The 21,062-nt window shown below is 42.9% G+C and overlaps 1 protein-coding gene across 1 annotated transcript in view; it reads left to right on the forward strand.

The window, feature by feature from the left end:
• map1b (microtubule-associated protein 1B) overlaps nt 1-19,608 on the forward strand; it is a 31,701-nt gene extending 12,093 nt beyond the window's left edge. The window contains exons 3-7 of the mRNA XM_080756497.1: nt 5,069-5,151; nt 6,778-6,918; nt 7,182-12,264; nt 12,688-12,926; nt 15,681-19,608. Coding sequence (XP_080612623.1) covers nt 5,069-5,151; nt 6,778-6,918; nt 7,182-12,264; nt 12,688-12,926; nt 15,681-15,836 — 5,702 coding nt within the window. The 3' untranslated portion in view covers nt 15,837-19,608. The remainder of the gene's footprint in view (nt 1-5,068; nt 5,152-6,777; nt 6,919-7,181; nt 12,265-12,687; nt 12,927-15,680) is intronic.
• The last annotated feature ends 1,454 nt before the right edge of the window (nt 19,609-21,062 follow it).

A 21,062-nucleotide genomic window follows, 5' to 3' on the forward strand; every position in this document is an offset into this window, starting at 1 on the left:
TCCACCCTCATGAATTCAATTAAGATTAAATTAATTAAGAATTAAAGTTTAGTGTGACCGCAGCCTTACAAGTGAAAGTCCTGTATTGAAGGTTTTACTCAAGTAAAGTACTGCCAAATTATACTTAAATTTCCCAAGATAAAACTAATAATAGAGAGTTCCCATTTCACAAGTTTGTAGTTTGATTGTTTTAGCCCAAGAAAGTTTCAGAAACCTTTTGGAAATAGCTAATCTACAAACACATCACATTGTGACACGTTGCAAGCTCCAAGATCGGGTATTTTCAAATAGACAAAGTATAAAATATAACTTATTTGGTTAATGCGTGTTTTGTAATAATTCCAATCTAAATCAAATGTATTTGTAAAGAAAGTGCAATAAGATATAAGAATATTTTCCTCTAAGATGTCCCGGTAGTAGAGAGTAGAATTATAAAGCATTGAAAGGGGATATACACAAGTAAAGTAAAAGTACCTCAAAATGGTACTGTACAGTATGGGAGTAAATGAGCTTAGTTGCTTTGCCCCACTGGGAACTTCCCATGACAGTGTTGGGTCAAGTCAAGTGACATCGAAAGTTATGTTCAGGGTCAGCTGGATATCATGAGGGAGAAACACAGCAACACAAAGAGCTGAGAGATACTAAAGAAAGCAGTCTAAAAATAAACTAAGCTTATGATAAACAGTAAACACATAAAGCAAATAATAAACTAAGATAAACAGTAAACACATAAGCAAATAAACTAAGCTTAAGATAAACAGTAAATACATAAGAATTTATCAACACATTTCTGAACATTTCTTCTGTTGAAATATGTGGATCTCATAACATTACATAGAAACAGTGTGGATCTCGGACATCATGTGACCATCCTGTGACATCGTAGACTGGAAACCATACAAATCTGCCATTGCAAAAAAAGAAAATACCGTAGCTCTCTGCAGGTTGTGATTGGATTTCGCTTCCCCCAAAGTTGTGGGGCACCAATCAGGAACCAGTATGCAAATACAGGGCGGGTTTATCACCAGATGCATTACCTTAATTGGTGGTTCAGTATATTTTCAGCTGATGCATGGTGTTATGCCTGATTTGTTCGACCTTCCATGCAGAGAGAGAGAGAGATCTATGCCAGGCCCAGGGATTTAACAACTTTCAACCTGGCACTGCTATTTTGAGCATGCCAATGATGAAAGGACAATTCCTCCCCTCAAAAATGGCAAAGCTCACAAAACGACACAATGTGTAGTCTCGTGTTTAGCCAGATGATCAGAGATCTCTGCTTTGGGGGCATGGTGGCTGCTATGGCCTCACAGCTAGAAGGTCCTGGGTTCGATTCCCGCTGGGGGCGCCGTGAGCGCTGGGGGTGTGTTCTCTCCCCCGCATCATCAGTGCCCATACCCGAGGCGGAGTTGGCGAAAGGGCCTTTCTGTGTGGAGTTTGCATGTTCTCCCTGTTGTCTCTGTCTCCTAGTGTAGGTATCCTCACAAAAACATGCAGTAATCCTGGTCTCTAAACTACCTCCCCCTGGCCAGCTGGGGTGCCTGATGAAGGGGAAAAGAACTGGCTGGAATAACGTGTTCTTTCTACACGCTACGTCCGGCCGGGGAAACCCCTCTGTCAGGTGAAAAGAAGCAGCTTGGACTCCTCATGTATAGAAGGAAGCATGAGGTCAGTCTGTTGCCCCCCCAGGTTGGCAGAGGAAATGTAGCACCCAGGATTACATTAGATAATTGACACTGGGTGAAAAAATGGGTTGCAAAATGTTTCTATGTCAGCCGTTCTTCAATTTTTCAAAAATAGCAGACCTACAAGCTCGTAGCGCGCCACTTGGTATGATCTGCTATTTTGAATAGCTAAAGCATAACATAATGCTAACACCAAAAGGGGTTCCCGCCCAAAATGGGTTAACAATCCTTAAAATGCAGCTACAAGTTAGTAAACTAATGAAGTAAAAAGTACAGTAAGTGTGTAAAAGTAAGTGCAACATCAACTGAAGCATTTAAAATAAAAAACTAATTGATTAGTGCAAATGTTATCATCATCATGTGATGAATTACATGGTATCAGAATGGCATCATAGACTGACATACTCGCCGATACCGATGCCAGCATTTTAGACAGTATTGACAGCTTTTCCCATACTGGTATTGGTATCGGAACGACTCTACTTAACGATATCAGGATTGGATTTCAAAGCCGTAGACGTACTGTAGTGTTGTTGGTCTTCTCCAGCGTCCAAGCCCATTCAATGAGTTGAGATTTCCCCCCGATGTGTCGGAGACCTCTGATCGTCTGGCTACTAAAGACTACACGATGCGACGTGGTGTATGTAAGCAGTAAGCTTGTAGAATGGCTGAAACGTGACATAAATCAGGGCTTAGGTACTGGTTAGCAGGTTTTACATTGATCCGAGGTGATTGCCAGACTAAAGCATGCTCCAGTACCCATAACTATGATTCCCTGTCCTCACATCTCACATTCTGTCCTTTTTAATAGGTCACATACCAAAAGATAATTAAATGTAGAAACATAAACATCATAAAGGGTATCTTTGAAAAACACTTGTCAGACACTTGCCAAAATGTTACTCTTTATTAGGTCGGTGTTTCGGTCAATTAGACCTTCATCAGGACAGATGATGTCCTTTGTCTGTCCTGATGAAGGTCTAATCGACCGAAACGTCGACCTAATAAAGAGTAACATTTTGGCAAGTGTCTGACAGTGTGCGGGACCTTTCTTTCTTTTTCAAAGATACCCTTTTTAATATATGCTCTATTATATTGCCCTACGCACCTGTCACTAGCCTTCTGAGGTGTGCATCGGCCTTTTGCTAAAAAAGAAACATAAACATCAACATGATACCACTCTTAACTCTAATAACTGTCATATTAGCAGGTAGAAAAATGCTTTGACCTTGTTTGTTTTGAGGTCATACTAAAAGTTGTTTCCGCGGGCCTTTTCTAAGAAAAGCTCAGAGTTTTAGGATTGCTGATGCTGCAGTCCAGTTTGTACAAAGCGGGGGCAAGTGTGATGCCATTGCTGATGCTATTAAACTCAACAGAACGTCACCGAACCCAGCACGTCAGTGGATAGAGAGACAGAGTTTGCACTTGAAATGCTTTGATGTTATTGTAAAATTTCCTGGTAAATATCTTGAACATAATTGGCTGAGTGCAGTGGCACTATACTGTCAAATACAATTCAGTGTTATCGGCAGCAAATGAAACATCATTTCTTCCATGGGGAATGATAGGCAGCCCTCTGGGAAGAGTCTACAGGGTTAATGGCTACAGCCTCATCATGAGAAACTGTCTGCTATATAAAATATTAAAAATATGTATGGAAAATTGACCCAGCAGACGGACGGACGGGATGGGACAGACGGACAGACAGACAGACAGACAGACAGACAGACAGACAGACTCAGGCAGGCAGATAAGCATTTACTGTTGTGTCATCTTGAGAACACAACACACGCACGCACTGGCGCGCGCGCACACACACACACACACACACACACACACACACACACACACACACACACACACACACACACACACACACACACACAATAGTGTATTTGTAATTGGGTTTTCTCAGGGCATTGCATGTCAGATTATTAGCGTCTGGTTGGACTGTCACAGTGATGAACGTTTACCATCCTGTATCCTGTGTCCTGACAGTTTGAGCTGCTGGTTGCTGTTGTTGTTGATTGTTGGATATGGGCCATGCATTGTAAAGTCACAGTATAGTGTGTATTTTAAAATATCAAGGCGTCGTACGGGCCATGCATTGTACAGTGTGTATTTTCTGTTTCAGTGAAATTAAAGCTAACAGTATCTCAACGGCCGTGTTAGGCCGGCAATTACCGGTTCTGGCCATATTTGTTATGACAAAGAACAGAAAATATCATTCCCTCCGGACATCCTGGCCCGGTAAAAAAACAAAAAAATAAACACCACAGGATTTATTATTATCATCACTGCAATTCAGACATTCAAACATTTCAAATCCTCTGTTCCACAATTATTTTGGAAAGGCACGCCACATTACGCAAACATGAACCACCCGAATCTTTGTTTAATTTCTAAATTAATATGTTCATATTTAAACGATAGACTCACCACTCTCTCTCGCTCTCTCTCTTGCCCGCTCTCTCTCGCTCTCTCACCACAGCACTCCGGTGTGATTGGTTAAATATATCCTACAGTAAAGGGCATCCATCCTATCCAGAGAAAGATCACATGAACCACTTTTTTTTCTTCTGTTAAGAGTATATAATCCATTATCAGGGCGGGTATATAGTAGGTGACACAGCATGACGGAGCAGGCCTTGTGCGGGCCAGTGGATGTCAGGTCATGGGGCGATAATTGGATGTGCAGATCCAGTATGATGGAGAGGATAGGTCATCTGGTGGTCAGAAAAGCCAGATCAACTTGACAGGAAACAAGAAAAGTCATATTAGATCCATTGTGTACTGTGTAGCCAGTGTGCCTGTATGCACTCGCATGCGCTTACAATTTAGGTATTTAGCAGACGTTCATATCCAGGGAGTGAGATCAGAGAGGCAGGGGGCAGTTCCAGGGGGTCCCCAGCTGGTCCCACAGCATCACAATCATTTTAACCACTTTATACTTATAGACAGATGTACATCTATAAAATAGATGTGCAAGCTCACAGCATGTCACTTTGTGCCGCGCTGCGAGCTTGCACATCTGCTATTTTCTAAATCTTTTGAAACATATTGAAAATGTTTGGAAAATGTTGAATCATTTCTTGTTTGTTTTAATATAAATCTTCTCTTCTGGATGTCCATTTCCAGATGGCCAAAATATATGACTGCCCTAGCCCTAGTCCCACTGCCAAATATATAGAGTGCAAAGAGAACAATGTAGTGCTTCAAATAAACTAGGACGCCAGGCAAATCAAACCTGCAGCCTCTGTCGAAACAACACCGAAATAACATGCTCAGCATTTGTGATATATTTGTACGTTATAGTCTTGGGTTACTTAGTTAGTTGGGTTAATATTAATTAATAATATTGTTTTTTTTCCCTTCTTCTTTAGGACAGAGGATTCTTCACCACAAAAGCACTGTCCTGGAGACTGTGGTGCTTATCAACCCGTCAGAAGAAGCTGTCAGCACTGAGGTAAAAACAAAAAACATTTTCTCAGATTTATCATTCTAGTGACATCTCTTTCCTCCATTGCTCTTCCTCTTCCCAGACACAGTCAATCACAGGTCCTACAAGCATGCATTACAATGTGACTCATTACTTGAAAAGAATGACAGTTTGAAACAACTTAATCAGCAGATTATGCAGCCTTGGTAATACAAGCTGCTGGTTAGAGTGCCTGCTAGACGAATAATGAAGAAATGTGAAAGATTAGAAGCTCTGAAGAACACAGACTGCAGCCTTGGACAGAATTTCTTGTGCACGCTGGTGACGCTGCCAGATGCCCACATTTCTTATCGCATATTGTCAATATTTGATTTGTGCGTATTTATATAAGAATCGGCTAATGGGAGGGTAGACGAGGGCCAGCGGACCGTCACTATGTCGCAGACATAACCCCCGTCGTCACATGCCCATATACAGTAGTATACAGTAGGCATTAAAATACATCAGGGATGTCCATCCATATTATGTTTATAAAAAGGAAAAGGAATGACAAATATAGAGCTCTCCATACAATTACATGGGGAATGGGGATATTATTGGTCGGATCGGTGGCTGCGACATACAAGTGTACGCGTCCGGAAAGGTCCGGACAGGTCTTGTGAATGCATAATCTCGATGCTGTCGTTCCTCCATATTGATGATGTCAAGACTGCAATATGATGTCATCAACATGAGAGATCCACAAGGAAACCATGACGTTATTAGACACCCTCTTGTGTTTCCATTAACCAGTGTTTTTGTTGGATCTATTATCCACTTGTAACTAAGAACATTTACTTAACTACTGTACTTAAGTACAATTTTGAGTTATTTGTACTTGAGTACTTGAGTAATTGCAATCTCCAATACTTTTACTTGTACTCCACTACATCTCAGAGGCAAATATCGCACTTTTACTCCACTACAATTATTTGAAACCTTTAGTTGAGCGATTGGGGTGGTGTTACATTTTCTGTGTTATACCCGTGCCTGTCGGCTTTTACACCAACCCAGCTGAATCTGCGGTCAAGCTGTGCATTCATATCATCTCACAGCGCTGCGGGTTTGACCTGGCCAGCAGCCCGGAACAGATAGATGACATTGAAGTGGAAGAAATGCTGGGGACTGGGAGATGCTGAACACCAGCAATAGATGGCGAGAGAGAAAGAAACTGAGAGAGAGAAGAAGATGGTTTAGAGGGGACGGAGTGACTCAGCTAATTAACTAATGGACTTGACTGAAATGACTGTGGTGATATTTTAAATGCATATTTACCGGGACCCTAATCCAATAACGATTTTAAACACCAAAAATGAACTATTTTACTGCCGAGATCGCCATTTGACGCCTTCTGCTCGAAATGCCCTCCAGGCAGTCCTGGAGTACATAATTCAGCCACGAGATGGTGGTGTTTGCGGTAAACGAGTTCAGCAAATTTCTGTAGTAGCAGTTTTTATTCTCCACAGTAGAAGTAATTAACATTAGAAAATTAAATCCCTTGTGTCTGAATGTCTTATTGTCCTGAGCTGTTGGCCGCTTGCTGTTAACTGTAACTAACATACCAGAGAACAAGATATAATAATAAGTTGGCCTTTGTTCTCTTTTAATTTCAAGGCTCGTTTGATGATCTCAGACACTGCCAGACACAAGCTGCTGGTCCTCTCTGGACAATGCTTTGAAAACACCGGGGAGCTCATTCTTCAGTCTGGATCCTTTTCTTTCTTCAACTTCATAGACATTTTCACTGACCAAGAGGTGAGTCGTGATTTCTTGTGCTTATTATTTTTTTAATTGTCTGTCGTACGACAGTGTCGCACAATGAAAATGGGCAATCTACAATCTCACAGCACACGTTGTGTGACGCAGTGTGAGCATTGAATTGCATTGAATATTCAACATATTCTTCATTGTTACCCATCGTTAGATGTTGACATATTATTTATTCATTAAATTTTGTCACTGGTTGCTGTGTTTTGCCAAACTTACAAACTTGACATAGCATTTTCCCCCATTCCTAGATTGGCGAATTGCTCAGCACCATTCATCCAGCGAACAAGGCCAATCTTACCCTCTCCTGCCCCGAACAAGGCGACTGGAAAAACTCCAACTTGGACAAACACAACCTGCAGGACTTCATCAACATGAAACTTAACTCCACTCTCATACTCCCAGAAATGGAGGGCCTCTCTGAGTTTACAGAGTACCTATCAGAATCGGTGGAGATCCCATCTCCATTTGACATGCTAGAACCGCCCACCTCAGGCGGTTTTCTGAAGCTGTCAAAGCCATGCTGCTATATTTTCCCCGGTGGCCGCGGTGACTCCGCTCTATTTGCGGTGAACGGGTTCAACATGCTGATTAACGGCGGCTCGGACAGGAAATCATGCTTCTGGAAGCTGGTGAGACACCTGGACCGGGTGGATTCCATCCTCTTGACCCACATCGGCGATGACAACCTGCCAGGCATCAACAGCATGTTGCTGAGAAAGATTGCAGAGATGGAGGAAGAGCAGTCGCAGGGATCCCAGGGCAATAGTGACTGGGTGAAGAACCAGATTTCTCCAGACATTGGCGTTGTGTTTGTGAACCTCCCTGAAAGCCTGAGTATCCCCGACGCTAACTACAGGGTGCGGAGGAATGTGGAGGAGGCGGCGTTCACGCAGAAGTTCCTCACCAAGCTAAATCTAAGGATAGAGTCTTTGCAAAGACCCGTTGGAAACACGATAGAGCCCATCATACTCTTCCAGAAAATGGGTGTAGGGAAACTAGAGATGTACGTGCTTAATCCCTCAAAGAACAGCAAGGAGTTGCAGCACTTTATGAAACAGTGGACAGGCAGTGACAAAGACAAAGCCTCCATTCTGCTGCCAAATGGAAAAGAATCAGAGTTCCCCGTCTCGTTCTTGGCGTCCATCTCCTCTCTCATTGTGTGGCACCCTGCGAACCCCTCAGAGAAGGTAGTGCGTGTTCTCTTTCCTGGAAACGCCACACAACATCACGTCCTTGACGGTTTAGAAAAACTAAAGCACCTGGACTTCTTGAAGCAGCCCGTTGTCACTCACAAGTCAATGTCTCCTAATATGGCGCCGGCCCCAGCAGGCCTTAAGCAGGCTAAGCTGAGACAGAGAACAGACAGCAAGGAGAGCATCAAGTCTACCCCCAAGGCGTCACCGATCAAAAGCTTAAGAAAGGAATCAAAGGAGGAAGTCCCGGAAAAGGCAAAGACGGATGCGGAATTAGCCCAGGAAAAAACTCAAAAGGCAGAGAAAAAAGAAAAGGCCCCAATTAAAAAGGCAAAGGCGCCCGAGAAAGAAACCAAGACAAAAGTAGAGCAAGCTTCACAAAATGAGACTCCGGAGAAAAAGAAGTCTGACATCAAACCCAAGCTTCAAAAGGACAATGTTACTAAGAAGGAACCCAAAAAATCTGTGGAAAAGAAAAATGAAGTAACAAAGAAAGACGAAAAGCTTACACCCAAAAAGGAAAGCAAAAAGGATGAGAAAGTTAAGAAAGAAGACATAAAAAAGGATATCAAAAGAGATGTCAAAAGAGACTCTCCGATGAAGGAAAGGAAGGAAGAGAAGAAAGAAGTGAAAAAAACCTCTAAAGACATAAAAAAGACTGTTGGAGAGGAGAGGAAAATGGCACCAAAACCAAAGCCTTTGAAAAAGGATGATGCCTCAAAAAAAGATACTGGAAGTCCCTTGAAGTTAAGAGAAAAGGGCAAGTCAAAATCAACAAAGAAGGACACAAAGGTAAATGACATTAAATTGGAAGCCAGCGCAAGTGCTGTAGCAGGTGCTGTTGCAGGAGCTGTTGCTGTGGCTCTAGAAGCAGAGCGATCTCTCATGTCCTCACCAGAAGATCTCACCAAGGACTTTGAGGAGCTCAAGGCTGAGGAGTTAGTGGAGGATGAGGCCACAGTGCAGCAAACCCCGCAGCAAGAATCCGAGATGATCAGTTGTGAGGAAATAATGCAGACCAAAGAGTCACCCGAGGCGGGGGAGTCTGTGGACGAGGGAATAACAACCACAGAGGCTGAAGGAGAAGGCGAGGAGACTCCAGATGAACCAGAGAATAAGGCAAAACTCAGTGGAAGTGTAAGTGAAAGGTTTGAGGATGAGGGCACTGGACTGGAAGAGACATTAGAGGGTGGCGATTATGAAGAAAAGGGAGAGACGGAAGAGGTTTATGAGATGCATAAAATAGGTGCAGATAAAGAGGAAGTACAAGAAGAAGAAGCAGGTGCAGACATTGATGACAAGGCTAATGAACACACAGCTGATAAGCACATTAATGAAAGGGAGATAGAGAAAAATGCTCTGATTGTATCGACCCCAGTGAAAGTGTCCTCGCCTGTTTCTCCAGCTGCATCCATTCATGATGAAATGTTCCCTGTCGGCTTTGAGAGTGAAACTGCCTCGGATGATGAGAATCGCGATGAGCCACCTGAAGAGTTCACCGCTACCTCTGGACACACCCAATCCACCATGGAGATCTCCAGTGTGCCTACAGCGATGGATGAGATGTTGACTCCCAAGGACATTAGTGACGAAACCACCAATGATGACACTGACTCCCCTTCCCAGGACCTTGTCAGGGAGTTTGACATGAGGAGGCGTCTCTCTCCACTCCAGGATGGTCCTGAGTCAGACCACTCAAAAAGTGCTCTCACAGACGGCAGGGACTACCAGCACTCAGCTTCAACAATATCTCCCCCTCCGTCACTAGAGGAGGATAAATTCTGCAAGGAGTTTCCCCCAGGGCCAGGTGAGACAGTGGGGGACTTGGAGTTCGATCAGGAGACATGCAAAACAAATGTCCATGACACAACCAGACTCGGCTCCTTTTCCACCACGGCACCCCTTATTCGTTCTCCCTCAGGAGATCACAAGAGGACTTTTGAGGCTCCGTCACTTTTTGCTGCACCAATAGAACTGTGCACAACACTGGCAGGAGCAGCCATGGGATCAGCGGAGTCCCCCCACAGCCCAATTGACAGGGCATTAGACGGGGGATACTCACCTCAATCCTCTGGTCACACACCCTACTATCAATCCCCAGTGGAAGAGAAAGCTGGGGCTATGCCATCTGTAACGGAGGGTAATGCTGAAGGTCCCACAATTGTAGAGGTCACAAGTGATAAAGAGGAGTCTTCAAGCAGAGTGAGCCCAGTAGATGGTCCTGCCACCCCTAGGGTGAAGATGGGGTCCCCTCCCAAAAGCCCCACTGTTCCTTGTTCAGAATCCCCAACAAAGAAAGATGGGTCACCTTTTGATCACAAGACAAATGGAGAAAACGGTAATTTGGTTTTGTCCTCTGCATCAGTAACAAAGCATGAACAAGACACAAATCCATTTGCCGGTTTCAAAGAAGAAAGCAAAATGTCAATATCAGAGGGCACCACATCCGACAAGTCAGGCACCCCATTGGAGGAGGCAGTAGCAGAGGACACATTCTCACATTTAGCTTCAGCATCAACTGCCTCTCTAGCTACCAACTCCTACCCGGAGCCCGCAACTGACTCCCGTTCCCTACATGCCGAGGTGGGCTCTCCTCACTCAACAGAGGTGGATGACTCCTTTTCCGTCTCTGTGGCTCAGACTCCAACCACCTTCCATGAGGTTGAGGGGTCCCCATCCAAAGAGGACAGCCCCAGGCCCATGTCCATCTCCCCAGATATCTCACCAAAGACAAAAACCAGGCCAGAGAGCCAGGACACAAAATCCCCAGAGCAATCAACCATGTCCCTCGAGTTTGGCCAAGAGTCCCCTGACCATTCCTTAGCTCTTGACTTTAGTAAGCAGTCACCAGAGCACCCGTCTTTGGGAGCAAGCATACGTGCTACTGAGAATGGCCCCACCGAGGTGGACTACAGCCCCTCAGATGGAAGTGAAATAAAAACACCACCTGCCCTACATAGTTCAATCCTATTTAAAGACCATGACTCAGGCCGTGCAGCCTCTGCATCTCCTTCCGATGGATCTCAGTCCACTCCTTCTGTTACCACGCCCTGCCACATGGCAGGGATGTCACCAGGAGCAGCACAGCAGGCAGAGAAGTCTCCAGTCACACCAAAAATGGCCTCCATTACCCACTCTCCTGTCTCCGCTGACTCATCGCCAGTGGCAGGAGGTCCCCAAGCTAAAACCTTGTTGTCTGTGGAGGATAATTCTAATAAACTTGGCACACAGCAGAAATACCATAAGTCACCCTCCCCTCCAAAAGGTTTGTCGCCTTCACCCTCCCCTTCTAAGGAAGAGGCACTATCCCCAGCACGGGAGACTAATCCTTTTAAATGTGAGGGTTCTACTATTCAGTCCAAATCCCCTACCGGCCATAATATTCCATCCCCATCATATCTGCCTCTCTGCTCCAATCTATCAGACTCCAGGCATCCAGATTCATCCAAGAAAAGCCCCTCTCCCCAGTCTAGGACAGATGTGGACCTCTGTCTGGTCACCTCATGTGAGTACCGTCACCCTAAAACAGAGCTCTCCCCGTCTTTCATCAACCCCAGCCCACTCGAGTACTTCATGAACGCGGAGAATCCTTTGGACGAAGAGAAGCTTCTGACCAAGTCCGGAGGAGGACCCCCGCCTCCCGGGGGCAAGCTGCCCGCCAAGCAGTGTGACGAGACACCGCCCACCTCCATCAGCGAGTCTGCACCCTCCCAAACAGACTCCGACGTACCGCCTGGAACAGAGGAGTGTCCCTCCATCACTGCCGATGCCAACATCGACTCTGAGGATGACTCGGAGACCCTTCCCACGGACAGAACTCTGACCTACAGGCATCCGGATCCTCCTCCCATGGCGGCCAGGGACCCCACTCCGTCTTCAGCCCAGCCCGACACCTGCATGGTGGACCCGGAGGCCCTGAAGGCCGAGGAAAAGAACCAGGACGCCAAAGCGGACGGAGCGGAGAAGCCCAAAAAGAAGAAGCTCACCAAGAAGGCCTCCTCGCCGGCCAGAAAGGGGGGACTGTCCAAAGTCAAGGATTTGAAAACCGCCTCCCCAAAGAAGAGTGTGGGAGAAGGGAAAGACGCAAAGAATGCGACCAATACCTCTGCCTCCAGGGGTGTGAAAAGTGCCACTTCGGGTGAGCTTTTACATACACTGAAGTTTCATAATTATGATAATATAATACATTAAACCACTCATAGGGTCTGTAATTCTGACCATTTGGTTCCATTTGTACACTCTGAGTTAAATTAACATTTACAGTTTAGATTTTACAGTTACCCTCAAACTTGTCATTGAAATTACAGAATAAATGGTGTGAATCACTGAACTAAACTATACTGTAACCCCAATCTATATAATGTATAATACTCAGTATTAATGTACAAGCTCACAGCGCGTCACTTCTTGGCCCGCTGTAAGCTTGTACATGTGCTATCTTGAACATTTTTTTAAAATCTCGAAAGTGTAAGAACTACTTACACTTACATGGGTTAATGGGTTAAACTAATTCATTATGTGATTTTGTTTGTTTGTTTAATTGTTTTTTTTTGTGCCTTAGGTTCAGGCAGTGCAAAGGCATCAGGTGGTGCCTCTGTGTCCAGCTGCCCTCCCATGTACATGGACTTGGTCTACATCCCCAATCACTGCAGCGCCAAGAATGTGGACGCAGAGTTCTTTAAGCGGGTGCGGTCCTCCTACTATGTAGTCAGTGGCAACGACCAGACCGCCCAGGAGCCCAGCAAGGCTGTCCTCGATGCTCTGCTGGAAGGAAAGGCACAGTGGGGAAACAACACACAGGTAAGACTTAGCCCATTTAGGACTGTAGACCAGATTCTACAAAATGTCTTCTAAATCCTGACAGTTTTCTGAAAAACCTATGTTTCTATATCGGTGGCTTTCAAACTATTTCATGTCAAGGACCGCAAACATTATAATTATGTAACTAATTCCCCGCCGACCCCCATCTGTTCAATCACTTTATATCATTCCCAGCTGATCCCGCAGCTCTGTAGCTGAACTGGGGAAGGGGAGCACTTGATTGCAATACACACGCTGACCGTGTAAGCGTGTAAGCACCGCCCGCACTCATATGACTGAATGTGTGGCTCCTGGCAGCCCAGTAAAGACATCAAGCACTATTCTCCCGTCACATAGCCTACTTGCTGAGCAAAACAAGTGTCGCTCGCTCTAATGGGCGCAAAGCGTAGCTACTTTTGTGAATTTAATAGTTTTATTAGGTTAATATTGCTATATGTTTGTAACCGTTTTAGAAAAGCAATAAGCCACGCGAGGTCCCAGCTTACCGTGGATTACAATGGCTGATAGGGTAGAAGACCCTTCGCTATCGCGTCGGGTCTACCTACACCTCTCAGCCATTGTAAAATACACGGTAACCTGAGACCTCTTGAGCACTATGAGCTTGTAGATTTGCTATTTTACAATAGCTAAAGTATAACATAAGACCAAAAGGTGTTCCCTGAATGGGTTATGATGGTTCTTTGGCAAGAAACACATTCTGCTTCCATTTTTGTTGTTATTTTGGATGTAAAATGACACGAAAAATCCTATTGGTTTATTCACAAAGCATAACGGCAGATTTGTTTTGGGGTTTCAACGTGATAGAGTTTCATCTGAATAATTTAGGCAGACTATTTATTGTTGGCTGAGTTTTCAGTTTCACTGTTTATGGGCTTTTCCTTGACATCGGGACATCCATATCATCACCTCCATCATGTCGTGATGGTGTGATAAAACATCTCGCCGTCTCCCGTGGTGTTTCGGTTACATGACATATTATTCCGCAATTGGAAATAAATGTTTGTCAAGATGATGTGATGCGATCTAATATGTGTGATAGGTGTGATAAAACATTATAGTTAGTGGCCTGTGAACTGGCAGAACCATATCCACGGTTCACTGCCCAAAACAGCCAGTGCCAAGCAGAGCTGTGACCTAGAAGTGGTCATGTTTCTTGGGTTTTGTGATGTACAGTAACAGTAAATTAGGTTTACGTATAATAGCCTAGGCCAGTCAATCTAAGGTATTTTTTAGAATCGGCATCAGTCCAAAATGGGTTAGGAGGGGCCATAGCCCCTCCCATGTCCAGCTTTTGGTGTGTGTAACGCAAATTTTGTCCTAACACAAACATTAAATGCCATTGACAATGAATGGACAATTTTGAGTGTTTGTTTAAACACAAATATTGCGTAATGATGATGAAGGTGAGGAGGGACGCAAATTGTGATTGGCCGGAATGAGATGATACGATGATAAGAGTGCCCCTCACTTCACATGGGTGTGATTTTTTTTTGTTGCTTAGAATGACTGGCCTATAAGTTTAAAAAGTATTGCCTGGGAATTATGTTAGAGATGGTCATGTTTTAAGCATAAGTCAAGTCAATTGGAAATTATACAGTGCCAAATGATATCACAGCAAGTTGCCTCAAGACACATGCAGAACAGGCCAAGACCATAATCACTCTTACATCGACCCAACCCTGAGAATGCACTTAGTGACAGCAGCCAGGAAAACCTTCACATTAACTGGAAGAAATGTTGAGCAGAACCTGGCTCTACGGGGCAGTTGCAGAGAGAGAGAGAGAGAGAGAGAGAGAGAAATATATATTTGTATACCAAAGTGAATTGTGTATAAAGTGCACTATTATTTATAAGTAGTAGTAATACGTTGTCAAATAAAGTGCAGGATTGATTATGAATGGTCATAATGATCAAGTCAACCATTTTTTTTAGATTGTACTCGAAGGATGGAAAACTAGGACAATCTCCCTTATGGCCAATGGAAGGTCATTCCATGTCGAACTACTCTGTACTGAAAGGACATTGTGCCCGAATGTGGTTCGCCTGCACTGCACTTCACAATCCCCTCTAGGGTTTGACATGGTGGCTACATTGAAAATGAGGGCTTGCCCCTCAATTGTACTCCGAGTTTAAATAAAGGTTATGATGATGATGGTGCCGATTCCACTATCAGGCATCCTGATAATACAAACAAACCCTAAATCAGTGGTTTTCAACCCTTTTCATATCAAGGCTGAAAGGCTTATTATTTCTTTGGTATTTGAGCCACGGCCCGCCCTTTGATGACATTTAGCCTCTCAGACCCAAAGTATTTTGACCCAAAAGATTTTGTCCACAATTTGATTGAATTGATGTTAATTGGTACCATTAGGAGAGATAACAGGCAAACATTGATCAAAATAAATAAGTCTTCTACATTCTCTAATTGTGTAGACAATTGTGTAAATTAAATTGTAAAGTAATGCATTATGTAATGCAGATGAACAACAATTTAACTCTTGAGGGTCCATTTGGTTTCATTTTAAGCTCTCAAGAGTTAAACATCTATAAGGGACCATTTGCTTACCAACTCTCCATCATTCAGCTGGGGACCACCTGGAACCCCCCTCAAGGACCACTGGTTGAAAACCACTGCCCTAAATGGCCCTAAAAATCCTATCATGAAAACAAAAAACATGTGTTACTTACTTACACTTGTGTTTTCCACCTCCTCTCCCTCATACATACCTACAGGTAACCCTCATTCCCACCCATGACTCTGACGTGATGAGGGAATGGTACCAGGAGACCCACGACAAGCAGCAGGAGCTGAACATCATGGTGCTGGCCAGCAGCAGCACTGTGGTGATGCAGGACGAGTCCTTCCCAGCATGTAAGATAGAGCTGTAACTCTCTCTGTCCAGCAAGGGATTCCCTAAAATCAACACCGTCTCACCCCCAAAAGGCATATTATTGTGACTTGGGGAAAAAAATGTACCAAACATCAACATGTTGATGTCACACATGTTGACTTTTGAGGAATATCTGATTTTACGATTCTGTCCCTGTCGGCACATACGGGACGGCGCCGAGTCGTCGGCTCAAGCGGACTTCGAAATGTTTGCCGCAGCGACTTGCTCGTCTGAGCTCGCCTCCGTCGGTTTAACGGTTGTTTTTCTTTGCCGGACACAGTCAAAATGTTGAGAATTGGACTTTGGCATTGATGTAGTACAGAAGTCCCATAAAGTCAACATGTGCCTTATTTGTCCCCCTCTAAGTCACAGTTTGACGTTAATAAGTCACAATATTGTTGGGGGTGAGACAGTGTTCTACAGACCACCATAACTCTGAGAGTGTACGGAGTTACAGAATGTGTCCACTCTCAGAGTTATGTACCTGTTAATGGTCCATTTGGAACCACTCAAGGAACCCAGAGGGTCCCCGGACCCTACTTTGAGAACCATTGAAAATAACAGGTGACAGTGGATCATTATTCCTGATGTTAAATATGATTCATACAGTATAATGCAAAACTAGAAGGGACATGTGATAAACGTACATACAGTATATGCTCAGTAAATTATCCTATATGAGAGCAAAAGTATACAAATAGATAACTTGATTGAGGACAGCCTATACTCTTTAGTTTGGCCTATGAATTAAATATATAATACAATAATAATGATAAAGGCATTAGGAAACAATTAAATAAGACCATCTCCTGATGGGGAATCAGATGTTTCGGCTGTAAATGGATGAATGTATTGCGGAGGGACGAAATGAAAACTAAAACATGATCCTGGCCACATAATCTTGTATTGCTAACACTGATCTTGTTATACTAGCGCTGGCACACTTAACTTAAGGCCCTAAATTGAGTTACTTGCATCTATTCCCACGTAGACTGGACATGACTCTAAGGAATGGATATCAAAATGTCTGTTTAGTGTGTGAACTATGAATCCGCCCTCCAAGACTAAACCTTACATTATGTTGATTCCTTAATATTCACGCCAAAGGATCACAACTAACCTGTTTTCTGTTATTGCCTTAGTCTAAATGAATGTAAAAAATTATTGATGCACTTAATCTAGCAGGCAAGTATAGCAGTCACGTAAGCTTAGACTTAACTAGAACATATTAAACACAGTACCACGTAAGAGATGCCACGCTTAATATTATGAATGCCAGTATGGGGATGTACTGTACATGTACGGTTGAGCAGTGGGAACTTAAATTAAATCGATGGGATACTTTAACTGATCATCATAAAACATTATGGCTGTCTGACTTTATGTTATGTGCAAGGCAATGTGCTTTCTAATGGGAAACAGTTGTTCCTTATGTTTTATTTATTTATTTATTTGTGTGTGTGTGTGTGTGTGTGTGTGTGTGTGTGTGTGTGTGTGTGTGTGTGTGTGTGTGTGTGTGTGTGTGTGTGTGTGTGTGTGTGTGCGTGTGCGTGTGTGTGAGTGACTTGACGTGTACATGTGTTAAGAAGTTTCTGGTCTTTTTTTAATAGAGTATGACTGTTGATTAATATGTTAATTTATATGATCCGCTACCGAGATAGCTTGTAGCTATGAGGGATTTTGCCTAGTATCACGTCTGTGAAATGTATTTATTATCTCCAAAGGTTAAGCTTGATTTACAACAAACTTAGACTGTAGAAGATAACTTTCTAGTTTTGTTTGTTGCTTCAGAGTTGTTTCAGAACTCACAATTACACACAGGAAAGAAATGCAAATTTATCTCTGAAAGTGTTCAAATGGATCCTTCCAGGTTTGTTTTTAACCCCCCCTTTTCATCCATTTTAGACCTTATGCCAATTCCAGAATTCCCCACATTGTTGTTGATTCACCTATAAGTGAGAATGTAGCGCAAACGTTTTAGCTCGAATTTCGATTTTTCATGCAATTATTTTAATGCATGTTTTTTTTATGCCCCCCTAATTTCTGAAAGAATTTAGATTTTCTTTTTTTTAATCTTTTGGGAAAATCTTTTTTTAATTTATTTTTAATAATGGCTGCGTGACCCGGAACTGTATCCATTGTTTGGGAACCACTGCTCTACTCCTCCTCACGTAGGAGTCTTTGGTACATGCAGTGACAGTGATTGCCCCATCTCGCCTGGCTTCCCTACCGTACGAACAACAGGCTCATTTTTACACTTCAGAGTTAAATGAATAGTCCTTTCAACTGTGTAGCCGTGTGCCAGGTCTGACCTTTTTACGCCATGTTTTTTGTGTATAATTGCTGAGCTATGAGGCCACTAGCATTTTCCCAAGCAGAATATTTTACTATGGCTTGTTGTTTTGTAAAGCACTGTACTATAATTATAAATAGCTTTGTGGCAGGGCGAATGGTTGGAAGGAATGCGCATGAGCAATGTGATGCTGGATGGATTGCTTGCTCTTCTTTTCTTTTTCTTTTCAAAAGGAAATCAAATTTGCTCAGAATTGCCATGTGGACTAGTACACAATTATAGGCTTGAGAAACTATATTAAGCATTGACTAATTAGTAACTTGACTAAGTATACAGAGCATTTCAGGAACTACGAGCTGTACTGCAGCATTGTGTGCTAATTCCAGTTATTGTTGTCCATGGCACTGTATTAGTTCAAAGTACAAGCAATCTGCTAGTAACATTGTCCATTTTAATCTCTCTCTCCCTTAACATTCTTACATCTGGGAAGCCTCTAAAGCTTGAGTTATGTCTTTGTCGTGCGATCATTGCGATGGTGTCGATAGTGCCGATTGTCGAAAATAGATAATCTTCAAGCTCACAGTGCGCTGCGGTGCAATGCGTGGTGATCTTGCAGATTGGCTATTTCCGGCAGGCAGAAACCATTGTACGATGGAGAGTAAATTAAGCAGCTGACTGCTTTGTGTTGAAGAGAAAAAGACACTTAAAAACCTACACGATGGTGGATGGATGACAATGCAGAGAGCCCAAAGATCAACCTTAGGAGGCCAGCCACTTGCAGCACCTTCAGCAAACTGACAAACTTGTGTTGACCGCTTGACAAGCAAGCGCTTAACACAAAGTTGTTGCATATTATGCTGCAGGTTTTGGTGTTATGCACTGGTCAGTTTACTCATGGCACTGAGTCACTGACCATGCATTTCATCATTTATTGATTGGTTGAGAATGAGTTCTATGAGCAAAATATCACCTACAGTATACTGACATGGAATGATAGAGCAGGAATAGGATCAAGGGATTCCAGCCGTGCTTGTTCTCAGCACTGCAAGTTTGGTTGATCAGATTATTGCCATGTAGCAGTTTTTCCTGCAATGGAATCTCTATAGCATGTACGTCAAATCAATAACACACTGACTCCCCCTCTCTCTCTCTCTCCTTTTATATCTCAATAATCTGTCTATATAAATCTTTATTAATCACTCTTTATCTCTTTCTCTTGGGCGATTGTTAATCATGTTTGTCTGCAGTTGTGTGTGGTACTGTATATTTGTCTTGTGATCTTGCATCCTACCTTAGTACCTTCCCTTTCCCAAACTCATATCTAACCTCTAGCGATTAGTTTCAAGTGAAAATATGACTTTAGTGCTTTTCTGATGTTGTGTGCAAAACCTCATCTACTCTTACTGTTAAATATGATGTAAAGTGACCCCCTACTAAAAAAAACCAAATAAACCTTCAAAACAAACCACAATAAAAATCTGACACGGAAATTGTTTTGTGTCTATGCTTTTGTCTTTCTCCTCAAACTAGAACTCTGAATACTAGCAAAGTCACCAACGATAGCTCATCTACAAGCTCACAACGTGTTGCTGTGAGCTTGTATTATTGTACATATTAACCAGGTATAACAGATCTGCAAGAAGAAGAAGTTAATGAAAACTGCATTGTTTGTTATAATGGTGTATACAGTAAATTAGGCTTAACAACAGTATGATAGTTAATGATTTAAAACTGGTCCAGTTTTGCAAATATATATATATATACCTGGACGAATTAGTGACGTCTCTACTGGGGCCAGATCAAGTCAAACCAAGACTAGTCAGGTCTGGCCCAGAATATCACCTGATTTCAACCAACATCAAATCTGCTCACTAAGACAGACGCCCCTGGATGAATCAGAGAGAGTTCGATCGAGGCCAGATCAACTTAAGTCACATCATAACTAGTTGGATCTGGCCCAGAATAAGCTATATTATTTCAACTGCTGAAGATGTCCTGGAAATTACGTAAAGATCATCCCCTTATGGGCTGTGATCTGGCCTAGTCCTGAACGTCACCAGAGGACGTCATAACGTCGTCATGACATAATTTGGCTTGTAACTAAAGTTATATCACCTCTCACAACAACAATAACCGATGTCCCTGGGACACTGGAACAGATTCTTTAGTCAGATTTACTTTATTTAGACAGGAAACAGAGACAAGAAACCAAGGAAGAGGAAGAATATAACACATCTCCAGCCAGAAACAAACCAGGGACGTTGCAAGGAGTTATCTGGCCTGCTCCTTTGTATAAAGACTAAACTGGCCAATTTGAAAAGACATGGATGGTATTATTATTGTTGAAAGACATAACGTAACTACTGTACAGTATAGCCTATATCACATATCTAACTCAGAAAAATAAAGTGTGGTTGTTTTATACAGTACATTGCATACATTCTTTATCACTGTGCTACAGTCGCTTTGTTTCAGTTGGGACATTTATTAATGATGAAGCAATTTGCCAACATATTTTTTTGCCACGGACATACAGAATGAGAAGAACAACAAGAAACACATACATAGATAGCCCTGAATAATTTGGTTCCATTTGAACACACTCAGAGTTACAGGGGTACTTGCAAATAAAACATTTGAGAACCACTAGTAGACTACTAGTGGACTCCTAATGTGCCATAATAAATCATTCTGGAGAAAACCTGGAGACTTAATTGACATTCAGTAATTGGGCCATATGATAAAAATAAGAACATATGGTGTGTAAAACAGAAAATCAAACATTTGCCACAGACACATTTGTCCGTGTATGGACATGTTAGTGACCCCTGGTTCCAACACCCCGGCATCCACACAGAGATTAATTAAAGGAGGATGCAGATAAAACCTGCATGTTGTTTGTCATGGGATGTCTGGGCCCATTGCAAACTT

This window comes from Protomyctophum bolini (assembly GCF_963924005.1).
Source record: "Protomyctophum bolini genome assembly, chromosome: 22".
NCBI lineage: Eukaryota > Metazoa > Chordata > Actinopteri > Myctophiformes > Myctophidae > Protomyctophum > Protomyctophum bolini.